We start from the raw sequence: 16767 nt of genomic DNA, 5'->3' as shown, positions 1-16767 counted from the left end.
TTTTTGTTTTTTTTTTTTTTTTTATTTACAAAATCGAGCAGGTTGAAATTTGATGATTAAAAACATCTCAGTTAAAATCAGATTTCTTTTTATCACGAATGATTGAAGTATCAATTTTTTTTTTTTCAATGAGAATAATTAACGAATGAAAATATGTTTATGACACACCGTACAAATTTGGAAGGCAAAAATGAGCACCATACAGACAAAAAACGACTTAACTTCCATTGATTTCATCAAAGATGCTTTTTGTTGTGTTTTGTTCTCCCATGTTCCTTCCAAAGAAACATAGCTTTTCTACTCCACCATTACTCACTCACATTCAATCCAACGTGTACCAGTCCCGTTCTCAAGGGTACATAGCCAACGCAACCAGTATTCATTCCCACGCTCATCTACTAGCCAAGGGAAGATCAGGGCGAGCGCCACATCCATTCATCCGTCAATCAATTCATCCATCCACCATTCATCCATCAATCACTTCATCCATCCACCATTCATCCGTCAATCACTTCATCCATCCACCATCTATCCCACATATTCATCCATCCACCATCTATCCCACATATTCATCCATCCACCATCTATCCCACATATTCATCCATCCACCATCTATCCCACATATTCATCCATCCACCCATCGTCCACCACCCATGAATCCATCATTCACCATTCATTCCATTCATCATTCAACATTCACCATTCGTCCATCCACAATCCACCACCCAGCCATCCATCCATGCATTCATACATTCATCCATCCATCCACCCAGTCAGTCATCCATCTATAGAGGGGCCAGGCCAGAGCAGCGTACGTGACCATGATTGAAGCACGCACCTAACATGGAGAGGACAGGCTCTAATATATAATAGAGAAGGAAAAGGAAAGGAAGGAAGGGGGGGCCAACACTAGCCAGCCAGCCATCCAGCAAGCAAACGAAGAGGGGGGAGAGGCGACGAAGAAGCAGAAGCAGAATAAGCAGTAGAAGCTGTCCCACGCCTTCTGTGCCCACAAGTGCTGCCCCCCTCCCCCATCAATGAATGGATAAATGCGTGGGTGAATGAATGGATGCACTCGAGGAAACTGGAGCCGCGAATCGTTTTGTTTTTTGGTTGACCGACGCGGGGTCCGCGTCAGCAGGCAATAGCAGGAACGACCCACCGAAAAGCAGGTTCCTGTGTGAACGCGACCCGCCCCCGGTAGTTGTATAGAAGTAGTATGTGTCTCGCTTCGTCGCCATGGACGGACGGACGGACGAGATGAGGGGGGCTGATGGATCGGTCGCGGGGCAGTCCATCCGTGAGTGTGGTTTCGTCTTGTTCATCCAAGTGCATCCCCCCCTCCCCCCGAGTCCGGGTGCAGCTCCCCTCGGTGGCTCGGATCCGGGCCTACGAAAGGCGAATCGGAGGGGGGTTCGGCGGAGGCGGCATGGGAGAGGGGAGCCGCATGTCCGGTGGCGAGAAGATGCATTTGACAGGCGAGGGAGGGACGGGGGGAATATGAACTGCAGCTAGCTTAAGTTATGGCTCTAGCTTTGGATGGTAGCCAGCTAGTCTAGGTCAAGGGGGTCTGTTCCTCGCTGTGCGTGAGTGATATTGTAGTGATACCTGCATCATTGCAGTTTTTTTTTTTTTTTTTTTTTTTATTACTCAGAAGGGAAGGGAAAGGAAGAAGGGAAGCGGAGGCGAGATTCAGGGAAGGGGAGGAGCAGAGGAGGAGGAGGAGCAGTGTCTGTCTGTAGGTGTGCTGGAAGGGGGAGCAGGAGGAGGAAGAGGAGGTGGAAGTGGAGCCGGGTGCTGGAGCACAGGAGGAGGGGTAGGGCGGAGAGAAGGTACATCGCGCGGGTTCATTCATGCTTTCAGGTGCATGCTCTGCGCCGGTTAGGTGTGGTGGTGTGGTCTGTGACCGACTCGTCCGGGGGGAGTCTTCCGTGGTTGAGGTTGCTCTGTTCTTAGGATGGTGGCAGCGGAGTAGATGTCCTTGTGTGTGTACAGATTGGGGGAGTGGTTACGGCGGCATGTATTGTGTGTGTGTGGCGTCGCAGACGGGTTGTTGGATCCAGAGTTATCACAGGGGTGGTGGAGTGGTTGTCGAAGTGCTCTGGGGTTTTCAGAGGATAGGTGTATTGTGAGTGATGTTCTTGGTCCTGAATTGGATGTGTTCTGTATCGATGGACGTTGCTCTGGGAGGTTGGGAGGGCATGGATGCAACGAATGACGGGACGACGGACAGGATGATGTGTAATTCGGTAAAGGTCTCGAGAAAGTAGATTTTGAGGCAAGTAGTCGTGCGTGGAGACGGGTTCCCTTCGAATCTTTTGTAGCCAATTTCACATTGTGCTCGGGGTAGTGTTTCAACTCCGCCTTGTGGCTGGTCGAACGAGGGTAGCTGTAGGAGCGGGTTCGAGGGTGATGAAGCCAGGGGGTTCTTCGCGTGACTTCCGAAAGTAGGAATATTTTCTTTGAAATGCGCGTGCGAGAGGTGTTCGCTGAAGTAATAGTTTGAGGAGCACACAAACAACCAGCGTAGCGATTCGATGACCTGGGCTATGGCTGATATGCGTTTAGCAGTGTTGAGATATAGTTTCTAGGTCATAACCGCGAGGTGTTTTTATGGTGTACACGTTTCCGCTGCTAATGTAAGTTACATGGGAGCTCGTCAACAGGTCTAAGTAGATTCTTTCTCACAGACAATTCGCCTTTTGCACCCTAGTTTTTGGAACAGACGGGGTAGTACCTAGAGAAGTACGTGTGAAACATTATTGTGTCGAGTATAATGTCGTAAGTGATTCATTGGGGTTTTTTTCCCCTTTGTGGCCACGAAGCAGTAGTCCTAGCACGTTCAGAGTTTAGGAGTTTTGTTACTTCACTGATCATGGAATTGCTTGGTCACCGCCTTAGTCAACCGGGGTGGTGAATGCCTTGCCACTGCTTTTATGTCCTTTCTGTTTCTTCCACCTTCCGACTGGTTTTTCACTGCACTGCAGTTGTTCGTCATAACCGATTTTCATTCATATTTTCACTGGACCTGAGGATCCAAATATATCTATATATTTAATATTTTGTAATTTGCCGTCTTACAATCTTCACGAATTATTAGAACATATAGTATATTTTTAGAAGCTTCTTGAAATTCGTTACTTGTTAATTTGCATGTATCTTTCCTTTCGTTCGTCGGTGACTTGGTTTTCGTCATGCAATACTGTTGCTCTCGTAGTTTCCTATGCACCATTTGTATCCTGAAACATGCTCACGTTTTGGGTTGATCTTGCCTGCATGGACAGGGCTTCACTCAAATGTGCAACGCTGATGTTGAGGCAGCATGCATGACGGCAGAGGAGGTTTCGATCAGAGCTTTTGTGAGAGCTTCTCAGTGCGTTGTTCGAAAACCAGTTGATGGAATGGGCACACTCTACGCCCAGCCGAAGTTTAGCGCCCTCGACGGTGCCTACCATGGGTTCTACCTCAGCAAAGGAAACGGTGAAGATTCACCCCAGCGAGCCGAGTGGATAGGAGATGATGACTTTGGTATGCATGCCAATGCGGTGCCGCAGATCTTACCCTCTTATCGAACCGCGGCATCAGTCTTCGTACAGTCACTTTCGCCCAAGACCAAAAGAAGACGCACATCAAGTAAAATAGAGGACTCTAACTTTTTAGTTGCAGTTTCGGAGCTCGATCAAGTGGACCGTATAAACGACTTGCCAGATGAATGCTTGCAGGAAATCTTTGGTTTCTTACCCAAGGTAGAAGATCGATGTGCTGCTGCTTCTGTCTGCATGCGGTGGTTGATGCTACAGTCTCGGATGCGACGAGGGGACTTCAAGATTCAGCCTAATATTGTGTGCAAAGGAGGGTGCACCCGAAAGGATTCATGTCCCGCCAAAAATAGTACGAAACCAGCGGCAGAGAAAGGCCTGAATATAGTGGAGGAGTTTTCTGATGTAACAAAGGTTCGCTTTGATGCGGTTCCCAATGATAACATATTGGGAGCCACAGATGAAGTGCATATGTGGGGTAATGAAGTAGACATGGTGATAAACGAGGAACCGCGGGTACAGAGGCAGCCGCAATGGGCATCTGGTGAACTTTCTCGCGCTTTGGAAGGCAGAGAGGTTACCGACGTAAAGCTTGCTCTTGTGGCGATTGGAGAACTTGCACGTGGGGGTCTTGCAGCTTTGAAAATCACAGGAGGGCCTGCTCGTGTCGGCAAAGGTGTTACCGACAGCGGCCTCATAGCTATAGGAAACTGCTGTGCTGCGCTTCGGTCTCTCACCTTGTGGGGTTGCGACAACATCACAGATTTTGGCTTGGCAGCGATTGGGAGTGGTTGTCGGTTGCTGCAGAAACTAGATATAATGAAGTGTCCAATGGTTGGAGATCGAGGTTTGCAAGAAATCGCGAGGGGTTGTCCTTTGCTTTCCACGGTCAGTATAGACTCGTGTTCCAACGTTGGGGATGCTAGTTTGAAGGCTTTGGGTACGTGGAGTGCATCGTTGACCTCTTTTTCTGTCACTAGCTGTTCAATGGTAGGTAGTGCTGGCATCAGCGCGGTTGCTTTGGGGTGCAACAAGCTGAAGAAATTGAAGCTGGAAAAAGTGCGATTGAGCAACAAAGGACTCATTGCGATGGGAGAGAACTGTAAATCTGTTACGAGTATGAAGCTCGCAAACCTTGGCTGGTGTACTGAAGAGGGGTTTATCGGGTTTTTTGAGGGATCTGGTTTGAAACGGTTGAAGTCTCTGCTTATAACCGCTTGCCCGGGAATGACCGACGTATCTCTGGAGGTGGTTGGAAAAGTCTGCCAAGATTTGAAGCTGTGTGTTCTGTCACAGTGCCAGTCGGTCACAGATAAAGGCTTGCAATCCTTTTTGCAGTGCTGTGTCTGTCTAGATAGTCTTCAGCTGGAGAGATGTCATGCAATTACGAACGGTGGTGTGTTGACAGCCCTTGTCCAGGGCAAGGGAAATCTAAGAACATTGAACCTTTCAAAGTGCCACGGTCTCTGGAACGAGGAGAAAAGAGCTAATGAGGTGTCTCTCGAATGCCTTTCCCTGAAAACTCTAAACGTCACAGGGTGCAAGAACGTAGGGGTTGAGCCTGTTGTGAAGATGTGTCTCAGATGTCCTTTGCTGGAGAATTTGGATCTGAGTCAAATGGTCGACCTTAACGATGAAGCAATCATCTCTGTGATAGAAGGTTGTGGAGAACACCTTGTGAGTCTCAATCTCACCAACTGTAAAAACATCACAGATGTGGTTGTTGCCGCAATTGCTTCTCATTGTGGGGATCTCGAGCGTTTGATCCTGGATGGATGCTATCAGGTAGGAGACAGCGGCCTCCAGATGTTGGCCGCAGCTTGCCCTTCACTGAAAGAGCTGGATCTGTCTGGAACTTCTATAACAGATTCTGGTTTACGATCGTTGGTTATTTCGCGGGGACTGTGGCTTCAGGGCCTCACTCTTACTGGATGCATCAATCTGACGGATGAGAGCCTGTCTTTGATCGAGGATTACTGCCCTTCACTCGGAGCACTCAACCTGCGAAATTGTCCTCTTCTTTCTAGAGAGGGGTTGAGTGCTCTCGAGTCCCAGCTGTGGTCTTGCGATGACTTCGTAAGCTCTTTGCAGCTTATGTGATGGCTGTCCTCCAGGGCAACACTTCAGCTGGAAGCACACAACGTCAACATTGTAGGTGTCGATTGTTGCATTTTCGAACTTTTTTGCGGCACAAAATGTTTTTGCGGTTTTCTTGTTGAAGATAGTACCGACCGGCGGATAAGCCAATAATTGCGGTTGTATTTTCCATTTTAGTGGGGTTTCGATGGTTTTTATATGTTGTTACTTGAACAAAGGGGAGCATGGAAGGAAAGTGCCGGATGATTTGCCGGGAACCTGATACCGAACGGTACTCAAGTACAGAAGTGATGCTGGCGTGGAGCCAAACAATGTGTGCACCTGAGGTCCACTACTGCTATTTTTGCAGGCATACATCTCTATGATGATGTCTGTTGTGTTACAGGAGCAGTCTTGCATCTAAAATGCATGTTTTTACGTGGCCTCAGCGAGCTGCCAGTTCTTCCTCATCTTACCTTCTTGGTAGAGTAGAGAGGAATTTTTTCTTGTTCCTATGGCAATTAGATAGCACAGCTTCTTCGTGTGTATCAAAAAATTATGGGAGATATTAGTAGCCGTGAGTTAGTGTATGTCTAGGGAACGTGAGCGGAAGCTCACCATTGCATTATATTTGCTCTCTCTCCTACGAGCATGTTTCGGGATCTCCTGACCCAACTGCAAGTTATTTTTTTTGTGTTCCGAAGTGTGAGAGCTCTAGAACTGAATAGAATAGAATTATGTGTGTAATCACCAAGAAGTTTTTAATATTGTGATGATGATGATGATGATGATGACGACGATGACGATAACGACCCTAAGGACATCTACCGCTAGAATGTACTTACATTTCCCACTTTGTAACGAGTAATTGTCACTTGGATTTGAATGTGTATCCTTCTCTCACTTGTCCCATTTTTTCAAATCTTTTCCTTGTCTGCCATGAAAGTCGTTTTGGTCTTCTTGGGGTGGAGAGAACTTCAGAGATACTCATCGTGTGCATGATTGGGCGATGTCGTCAAAGTTCTGACTCGAGAGTGACTTGGAGGGAGGAGGGCTTTCGTGCTCATATCTGCACCCTATGTGGCTGGTGAAGTTCGCTGAATAGCCATCAATGGTTAATGCAACTGTAGCACTTTGTGCTCTTCGCCTCACAGCTGATTTTTGATCAGAGAGTACCTGATGGGGTCCACTGTCCCGGCCATTGTTCATAGCCATGTTCCCACTCGGAGGCTATTCCAGTGCTGCAGATATTATATATCGATTCGTCTCTCGGCCTCTCCTTTCTCGTCGTGCATCACAGTAATCTATCCATTGGTCCTTGCCGTCCATGGGGGAGCTGGGCACGCGATTCGCAGTCCAACTGTTTCCACACGGCACCGTCTGTACAATCCGCGGGTACCCTTCGCTCATTCTCAGAGACTGACGCTTTTCTGGATCTTAAGTCTGTGGATCAATGAGATGCGAACATTACTCTTCGGTAATGGACCAGATGCTATGGAAGCTTCGAAACTGTTGATCTACAGCGTTCACTGGTAATGTTCACCACTCTCGATCTCAGGTAAATAGAAGAATTCCGAACACGCGTTTGAAGGGGCTGTTGTCAGATCTGCATTGCCGGAGTGGGTTGTGATCTTTCAAGGGATTTCGAAATCGATGTTGAGGATGGATAGGTTGAAGAGATCTCGAGCGGTGAATGCAGGCCTTCGTCACGCGATGACAATGCAGGGTGGGGAACCCTAACGCTCGTAGGTTGTCCACCGAGCTGCGAGAAATCAGATGGTTGTGCTTGCGCTGGGCCAATTGTGACGAGGTGGAACGCTCCAGCTCAGTGGCCAATTTGCCCACTGATAGTTGGGATATCGTCACACGGGTTTTGCGCATCGGTAATGCCGTCGTCGATGAACCTAAGGCATGAAGTTGACATCCTTGTTGCACGGTGGAATCTATATCCGCATCGTTTTTCAGGGGGAATTGGTGAGCTCCGTGAATTGCGTTCTCGACGCCACATGGGACATTGGTGATTGAGGCCGAAGAATGGCAGGCGTTGAAGAATCTTCACGGAGCTGATCTACGAAGGAATGTTCATCTTTTAAAAGTAGGAAGTAATAATATCGAATCCCGTCTGAGTGAGGAGAGCGATTATTATGTCTTTCTAGAGGGAAGTGTAGATGCTGTTGCAGTTTTTAGTTGAGTAATTGTTTCAAGTAGTTTACAAGTTGACCTTGAGTTCGCGTTGGGGAAAAATAACCGAGAAAATTGTTTTGTAGGGTTACATTGAGAATGTATGCTGGTGGTATGGTGTTGATTGGGAAGAAAATTCATAGCTGCGACTGTGGAGATGAAGATGGGCGATCTTGCGGAGTTGGAGGAGCACCAGAATTACGAACAGACTTGCGATGAGCATGTTTTTTTTTCTAAACTGCTTGCTCTGCGTGGTCCATCATCGTAGCTGCGGGTGAAGTCGTTTTTGCCACAGCAAGCATCGTCGTCTCCTCCTGTCATTGTCCCCTCGGCTTCACATTTAGTGGCAGTTTACTGCATGAATTTAAGAGAAGAGTTCCTCCTTTATCAGATGTTACTGCCGAATTGGGGTTAGTATTCTAATTTAGAGAAAATGCCGCTTTTTATTCTTCAAAACTGTCGTATATACCATGCGATTAGAAAGTCGAAGGGGATAGTTTCGTCGGATCTACCATGCATTCGTACGTTTTCTGTTGGGCCAGCTCCTGGGAACTTGCATAGACTTTCGCTCTAGGGTTTTATTCAATGCTTTTATACATCAAATGTTGGACCTATGGATAGCCTGGTGATGGTGCTACTTGTGTTGAAGTACCTGTTGTGAATAGATCATTCAAGTACCCATGATCTAGATTTAAACAAAAGATCATCTTTGATCTTGTAAGTAAAAGTATTTTCAGATGTATATGTAGATTTCAAGGATGAATGCAATTCATTAGATAGACAAATTTCATTGGTGGTATGAAAGTGGGATCTGACCTAATATTACAACATTCCCCCACAAACCTTACTCTCTCTCATTTTATTTCTCTTAATTTTTTTTTTCTCGTATTTTGTACTTAGTTTTGATTTGTAAATCAAAAATGTATCAAGGTTGATTCAAGCAAATTTATTTGATTCTTGGTTCCAAGCAAAGTTTCTAGTTGTGGTATCATAAGAGATATATTTGAATGGCATATACCACTTGGTACTAGAAGTGGTAGCAAACAAGAAGGACAAGGTATTGGAGCTATTGGTGGATATAAACAATAAGAAGTTAGTAGTAGCAAAGTTGAGTTTGTCAAAGTTGATTATACTTGAGTTCTTCATACACTTGTAAAATTGATTTGCTGTTATGAATGTCCATATTTTTTACAATAATTATTTAGATAATATAAATAAATAGAATTAAATAAAAATAGATAAATTTAATAATATCTTATAGAAAAGCTTCTAGAAGCTTTATAGAGGCAGCTTTGTCTTTATACATGTCTATAAATGATTGGTAGGTTGAAAATTTAGCTAGTAAGTTGATCATGTGTCATACATATTGACCACTTGTAGTACAAGTTAAACATGTGGTTTACATATGGAAAACTTGTCTTGGAAGTTAGACATATATTCTATGAGTTGGAAGCATATTGAAGGTCCTATAGAATGTCAACATGTAGCTCTTAATTAAATACTATATATAAAAGTAAGAGTGAGGCCTTCCTTATTCTTATCAATTCTTTTTTTACTTCTAGTCTAGTTTTAAGAGTCTTTATTTTTTTTGACTTAAATAACAGCTATTTTATTATTTTTTTTATTATACATATTTATTTATTTATTTTTTTCATCTTTCTTTAATAAATATTTTGATCACTTATTTGCATTTTTTAAGTTCTTGTTCTTAACAAATTAACAAGAGTACACTTACAATATCAAAGCTTTGTCTTTTCTTCATTAAGAGTGGATTACGAATTTTTCTTGATAAGACATAAGTATATTAGAAGTTACAAATTATATACTTCTAAACTAATATTGTTTGCAGAATTTTCTTTGTTATCAAACCTTTTCTTCTATTTGTCTTGAGCAATATTAGATATTTACTTTTTTATTGTATTATTATAGTAGAGCTTCTTGAAATAAAGATTGGAATGGCACAAATACAAGGATAAATGAAGCAATTAATGCTTATAATGCATCAACTCAATTTACTACTACAAAGACGAATAATATTAGAAGGAAGTAAAGATATAGAAATGATTGGAGTTGCTTCAACATCTACATTAAATCATATTACTTCTTTTATATTGGAACACTATTAAAGTATTAGAAAACCAAAAGTTGCCTTGTTAAAGAATTTTGATGGCTCATAATCAATGTTTTGAGAATTTATTAATCAAGTACAATTGGTGATTAAACTTCAATTCTAAAGCTATCCAATTACAAGATTTTAAATAAATTTATTAAAATATTAATTTTAATTTATGCTTTATTATAGTTTTTATCTTTTTTAAATAATATGATCTAATATTAGATAATTTAAAGACTTTTTGGATAAAATTTTGATCCATATGTGATAAAATATGATGAAATTTGTGTTACAACCAATAAAATTTGTATTTTATAATAAGACTATGAATCAATAATGTTATATGGTTCACAATTTTAACAAATTGTGACTAATATCAAGTAAAATGATGTTGTATATTAGCCAATTTTTTTTTATGGATTATAATATGAAATAAAAAAATTGATATTCAATTTATTTAATTCTTAGATATTAAGCAAAATAATTGACTTTGCTATGAAGTGTAACCATTGACTTTTCAAATTTTGATATGAGAGTTGTACAAGTAGACCTTAATATTTTTGCAATTCAATAGCAATACCAACGTCTTTTTAATACATACATTGAGAAGTGAAAGATACAAAAATTGATGCAATATGTTTCAAACTTCTTATTAAACAAAATAAGACTTATTGTTGTCAAGAAAGATTGTACATATATTATATAGAAATTAAACACACTATTCAATACTATCTTAAAAAAAAAATTCAACAAAAAAATAAATAAAAATTTCCAACTATAATATGAACCATGCATCTAAAATCTTATATTATATCTAATAAAGGTCATATTTTTTCTTCAGAATCCTTTCTTTGTTTTATAAAAGATGTTTGTTTATAACCAAAACATTAAAAAACCTCGACTTTGCCAAATTTAAGAATCCTAGTTTTTTTTTAGATATTTATTTTATTAAAAGACATAACATATTTTTAGTCAAGAAAATCAAATATGTATATATAAAAGTCATAGATAGTCATTTTTTATCTTTTAAAAATATTATCTATAAAATCTTTTTTTTATAGAAGTAGCAATTAATAATTATAATTATTTTGAAATATTTAATATCATTAGATCTTTCTTTAATTTAATTATTTTAAATTCATTATAGATAAAAAATATAATCCTCAAATAAATTAAATTTCTTGTAGTCTTTATTTTTTTAGAACATAATTAAAAAAATTTTAACTAAATAAAAAGTTATAAGTCTAATATAATCAAATTCTTATTTGCAAATGTAAGAACTTTCTTCTATACTACAAAAGAAGAATCAACTTATATTATTTATACCACATTGTCAAAGTCATCAATTTCAAATAACTAAACAATCAATAAATTTTTATGTTACTCAAAGATAGTATAATATTAAATTAGATTGGCTATTATAAAAGACAAGAAGATTAGAAAGTCTTGAAACAAGACTAAAGATTGAAAAGACATTGATAAGAAGGAAGGAGGCTCCACTCTTGCTTTCATATATACTATCTAATTAAAAGCTATATGGTGATGCTTTATAGGACCTCTAACACATGTCCAATTTGTGAGATACATGTCTTAACTTCTAAAGCAAGTTTTTTATATGCATGCCTCATAATTAGCTTATATCATGTCTAATATATTGCTAATTTATTGGCTAAGTTTTTAACCTACCAATTAATTATAAACATGTATAAAGTCAAATATGCTTTTATAAAGCTTTTAAAAAGCTTTGCCATAAGATAATATCAAATCTATTTATATTTCTTTTTTATCTAGTATTTTTTATTTATATAAATATATATTTTTATGACATTACTTTTATTTTTAGAAATAAGTTCCATGAAGAGGGATCATCATAATATTAAAGAAGTCTAAGACATGGCAAATTATATTTGCCATATACTCTAATCTTTGTTTCTTTTCAGGGACTTGACATGTTTTTTTAATAGTATTCCATACCAAGGTAAGAAAACTATCCTGTAATTTCATTATTATTAAGGCCTTTGTATCTTCCTTCAAAAAGAATATTTGAAATATTATTAAAAATAAAATAAAATCACCAAACATATAATCAAATAGAATAAAATCACCAAATATTGAGAGTCTCTTTTAAGGTTGTAATATTAAATATAATGTATCTTACCATCTATTATTAAAGACATGAACCTCAAAAAATTAAAAGATCAATACATTCTTGTATTACTCAAAAAGACTAGAAAATCACTTAAAGATGATATAATATTAAACTAGAATGGCTATTGCCAAAGATAAGAAGAATAGAAAGTCTTGAAACAAGACTAAGGACTACAAAGGTATTGACAAGAGTGAAGAAGGCTTCACTCTTGCCTCCATATATACTATCTAACTAAGGATTATGTGGTGATGTTCTATAGGACTTCTAAAATGTGTTGACTTTATAAGATACATATTTTAATTTACAAGGCAATTTTTCTATATATGTGCTACATAATTAGCTTATTTTCTAAGCCATCAATATGTGATTAACTTTTTGATCAAGTTTTAAACCTACCAAGTAACTACAAATACATATAAAGTCCAAATATTGTCTATGAAGCTTCTAGGAAGTTTTTCTAGAAAATATTATGAAATAAATTCACCTTTACTTACTTCTAGTTGAACACATAAATAAATATTAAAATAAATATGTATGTCTATGACATACATATTTGAAAAAGAATATGTCATTTTTTAGGATCTTTATCTCTATTACGTCATCTTAAAAGCTGTGACAATTATAATATCTTGTCTAATAAGTTAGTAAATAATAGCTTTTGAGTTGAATTTGTTAGTTGTTGATTCTCCATTTCTTTAATATCACAAATATACAAAAATTATAAACAAAAATAGAAGTTAGAATATTATCTTTTGGGATCTTATTTTTTTCATAGTAAAGTTTTATTTTTCTTTATCTTGGTTTTAATAGATGTCATCAATAAAAAGCATCTATATTCTTTTTTTATTTGTAATATTTTTTTATTGGATCCTATATATATTCATTTATATCATATTTATACTAATAAACAAGATATTTCAACGTATTTTGGTATTGCCTTGAATCTAAGACTACTTCTATCTCAAATTTTTGATTATTATCTATTGTCTTGTATGATTCAAGAAGAGACATGTGAAATACCTGATGGATTTTTATAGAATTTGATAGATATAATCAATAAGCAACTAAATTAATTTATTTAAAAATAAAAAATAGTCTAAGCTTATGGTAATTCAACTTATCATAAAGACAACTAGTCTTGATATTGCAATAAAGTAATCATATCTTATTATCAATATAAAATTGAAATTATTCCTTGTAACATGCATCCACATTGGTCTTTTGTCATTCTTGAATTTCTTTAAATTGTCTCTTCATTATTATATGTAACTCAAATAAATAATTTATCAAATATTTTTTTATATAATTATGATCTTTTTCAAAGTTAAAAGTATATAGTCATGGATGATAAATATAGTTAATAAAAAAAAATATTTGTTGAATAGAAAAATATACCATGTTATTATAAGCAAACTTTTCTAATGGTAAAAGAATATTTTTATTAATAGTTAATGGTACACCTCAAATACTACTTTAAAACTTTGTTTATTCACTTTATTTATCCATAAATTTGAGAATGAAAAATTAAAGATAATTTTATGCCAACTTTTAAATTTTTTAAAAGAATTCTCTAAAATCTTGATATAAATTGAATCTCCTTATCCAATATAATATCCCTAGATAATCCATGATAACAATAGATATTATTAAAAAAAAGCTTAGTATCAAGGACATGAATCTTGAAAAAAAAAAATCCTCAATACACTCTTGTGTCACTAAAAGAAATTAAAAAGTTATTCAAAGATAATATAATATTGAACTAGAATGGCTATTGCCAAAACAAAGAAGATTAGAAAGTCTTGAAACAAGACTAAAGAATAAAAAGACATTGACAAGAGTAAAGAAGATTTCACTCTTACCTCCATATATACTCTTAATTTGGAGCTACATGGTGATGTCTTATATGACCTCCAAAACTTGTTGACTTTGCAAGACATATATTTTAACTTACAAGAAATTTTTTCTATATATGTGCTACATAGTAAGCTTGTTTTGCAAGCTATCAACACAAGATTAATCTATTGACTAAGTTTCTAACCTATCAATCATCTACAAATATATGTTAAGTCAAAGTAGTATTTATGCAGCTTCTAAGAAGCTTCTTTGGAAGTTATTATGAAATTAGTCTACTTTTATCTACTTTTATATACTTCTACTTAATCATATGGATATTTATTAAGGTATGTATGTATATCCGTGATATTACCCTCCTTTCTAGAGATGAGTTCCACAAGTAGCGGTCTTCATATGTTGAAAAAGTCTAAGATGTAGCAAATTATATTTACCACATATTCTGATCTTTATTTTCTTCAAAGATGGTTGATAGGTCTTTTCAGCCATTAATAGTGTTTAATACCACAGTGAAAAGACTACCTTGTTATTTAATTATTTTTGAGGCTATTATAACTTCTTTGAAATAAAAAATTTGGAATACCATTAAGTGTTGTTTTTTACCTCTAATAAAATTTGGAATACCATCAAGTGTTGTTTTTACCTCTAAGGTTGTAATATCAAACACATTGTATCTCACCATCTATTCAAAGAAAGACATATCATTTTTGAGGATCTTTATCTTAGTTATGTTATCTTGAAGGTTGTAAAAATTATATTGTCTCATCTGATAAGTCCACTATCGTAATATGTGAAGTCTTGCTTGAGAATGCTCTAGGCACCTGGCTGTGGAAGGAAGAATAGAAATTGCAACAACAAAATCCTGATTCTAATAGAATACTAACAATGCTCTAATTAGACCATAATAATGCCAAGCAAGCTTAATCAAATTCAAAAAAATCTCAAAGAAATTTCAAAAAAACAATAAGAATTCTTAAAGAAATATTAGAAGGATCACAAATATCACTCAAATACATCTCAATTCAATCTTAATTTAATTCTAGTTAAAATCCTATTAAACTTCATTCAAACTTTAGGCCAAAACTAATTGAATCTTAAATCCTAATAAAATCCTAAACCTTAAATCAAACCCAAAACAAACCTTAAACCAAACCCCAATCACATCCTAAATCAAACCTTAATCCAAATCCTAAATCCTATATCAAATCCTAACTAAATCCTAAATCTTAAATCAAACCCTAACCAAATCCTAATCCAAATCCTAAATCCTAAACCAAATCCTAATCAAATCTTAAATTCTAAATAAATCCTAAATCAAACCCTAAACCCTAAACCAAATCCTAAACCCTAAATCAAATCCTAATTCAAATCCTAAATCAAATCCTAGTAATTCCTATAACAGATTTAAACCTCAATAACTATTAAATAAACCATTGATCTTAACTCAAATTTTGCATACTTCTTAAAAACTAAGTTGAAAATAATCACAAAAATTTTGAAAAGGATCGGAAATACCAAATAGCTGATAACCTCAAAAATGTACTCGTGTATTGGCTAGCCTCCTTCTCCAATCCTGATGCCAATCTTCCAGAGCCAATATCTCTTCTTTGCATTATTCGATTGATCTCATAATTCTCATGTACATAGAAAATCAAGTCTAATATCCTCTCACACAAGTTTTATTCCAATCCAACTAGTAGATTGCAAAAAATCTTAAAAATCCCCTCTAGACCTAAAATTCTACTTTCTGAGACCTTGACCCACTTAAACCTCAATATTCCTTAATTCAACCGTTAGATCGAGCTCAAATTTACAACAAATATAAAGTACAACTATAACCATAAACCCACAAAATTTCACCCATAGATCTAGTACAAAACTCTTGAAATCACCCAAAACATAAATCCTATATTATTTCATAAAATCCAAGTCATCCGAAACAAACCTTGACTTTGCAAAGCTCTTACAAAGTCATAACAACTCCAAATCACCCAAAATCAATGCGCATAGAAACTCTATCCAATCTTCTATCAAATCCCATTCTTTGAACTGTCAAAGAGTCCCGGAATCGTCGTCGAGGCTTGGTTTTGTGCCTTAGGGTCTGATTTCGACCCTGGTTCATAACTGGCCCTCTCCGGATATCAACATCTAGTTTTTTTTAAGTAATTTTTACTAGAATTTACTCTTAACTTTCTCCTATAGATTTCTATATCATTTATTTTTTCAATCTACCTTATTTTGCCTTATTTTTGGCCCTATAAAGTAAGTAGAAGCTATTTTTTCTAAAAGGGTAGCATTATTACCTGTCACGGACATACATATAATTACCTATATGAATAGATAAAAGTATGTAAAAGTAGGTTAATTGTGTAATATCTTCTAGAGAAGCTTCTTAGAAGCTTCATAGACGCTACTTTGACTTTATAGGAGTCTATAGTTGACTTTTAGGTTAGAAACTTGGTCAACAAGTTAGCCATGTGCCATGCATGTTGGAAGCTTAAAGAACAAGCTAACTATGTGGTCCATCCATAGAAAACTTGCCTTGCAAGCAAAGGCATGTGGCCTAGAAAGTCAACATATATTGGAGGTCTTATAGAACATCGCCACGTGGCTTCTAGTTAGATAGTATATATAGAGGCAAGAGTGAAGCCCTCTTCACTCTTGTCAACTCCTTTCTTGCTTCTAGTCTAGTTTCAAGGGTCTCTAGTTTTCTTGTATTTTGGCAATAGCCATTCCAGTTTCTTTCTTAATATACATATTTCTATTTTGTCCTATTTCTTTTTGAGAAAAGTCTCACTTATTCTTTAGCTTTCATCGAGTTCTTGTCCTTGACAGATTGACAAGAGTACACTTACAAT

The 16767-nt window shown here is 36.9% G+C and overlaps 2 protein-coding genes across 3 annotated transcripts; both read left to right on the top strand.

Moving 5' to 3' along the window:
- Positions 1-1273: 1273 nt before the first annotated feature.
- LOC112290034 (EIN3-binding F-box protein 1) lies at positions 1274-6505 on the top strand. The gene is made up of 3 exons (XM_090254495.1): positions 1274-1478; positions 1655-1863; positions 3285-6505. Exons 1-3 carry the CDS (start codon positions 1274-1276, stop codon positions 5637-5639), a joined length of 2769 nt encoding a protein of 922 aa, XP_090110621.1. The 3' UTR covers positions 5640-6505.
- Positions 6506-6653: 148 nt separating this feature from the next.
- Positions 6654-8538, top strand: LOC112290036 (uncharacterized). 2 transcript variants are annotated; one of them, XM_024535924.3, is made up of 3 exons: positions 6654-7147; positions 7315-7710; positions 7883-8538. In XM_024535924.3, the coding sequence occupies exons 1-2, from the start codon at positions 6795-6797 to the stop codon at positions 7634-7636; spliced, it is 675 nt and encodes a 224-aa protein (XP_024391692.1). In that variant the 5' UTR covers positions 6654-6794; the 3' UTR covers positions 7637-7710; positions 7883-8538. The 2 variants fall into 2 exon arrangements, with proteins under 2 accessions (XP_024391692.1, XP_024391693.1); XM_024535925.3 differs by having other exon boundaries at positions 7315-7717.
- Positions 8539-16767: the final 8229 nt, after the last annotated feature.

Source organism: Physcomitrium patens, chromosome 12, assembly GCF_059467195.1.
Source record: "Physcomitrium patens ecotype Gransden chromosome 12, ASM5946719v1, whole genome shotgun sequence".
NCBI classification, from domain to species: domain Eukaryota; kingdom Viridiplantae; phylum Streptophyta; class Bryopsida; order Funariales; family Funariaceae; genus Physcomitrium; species Physcomitrium patens.
Note: the sequence above shows the minus strand (reverse complement) of the source record. Positions and strands in the feature narration are given on the sequence as shown.

Bases quoted from the DNA above. Each gene is read 5' to 3' on its own strand.
- LOC112290036 (XM_024535924.3), top strand. From the start codon at position 6,795: ATGGGGTCCACTGTCCCGGCCATTGTTCATAGCCATGTTCCCACTCGG. The intron at 7,148-7,314 runs GTAATGTTCACC...CGGTGAATGCAG, and splicing joins TTGATCTACAGCGTTCACTG to GCCTTCGTCACGCGATGACA.
- LOC112290034 (XM_090254495.1), top strand. From the start codon at position 1,274: ATGGATCGGTCGCGGGGCAGTCCATCCGTGAGTGTGGTTTCGTCTTGT. The intron at 1,479-1,654 runs GCGAGGGAGGGA...TTTATTACTCAG, and splicing joins CGAGAAGATGCATTTGACAG to AAGGGAAGGGAAAGGAAGAA. The intron at 1,864-3,284 runs GTGCATGCTCTG...CTGCATGGACAG, and splicing joins GGGTTCATTCATGCTTTCAG to GGCTTCACTCAAATGTGCAA.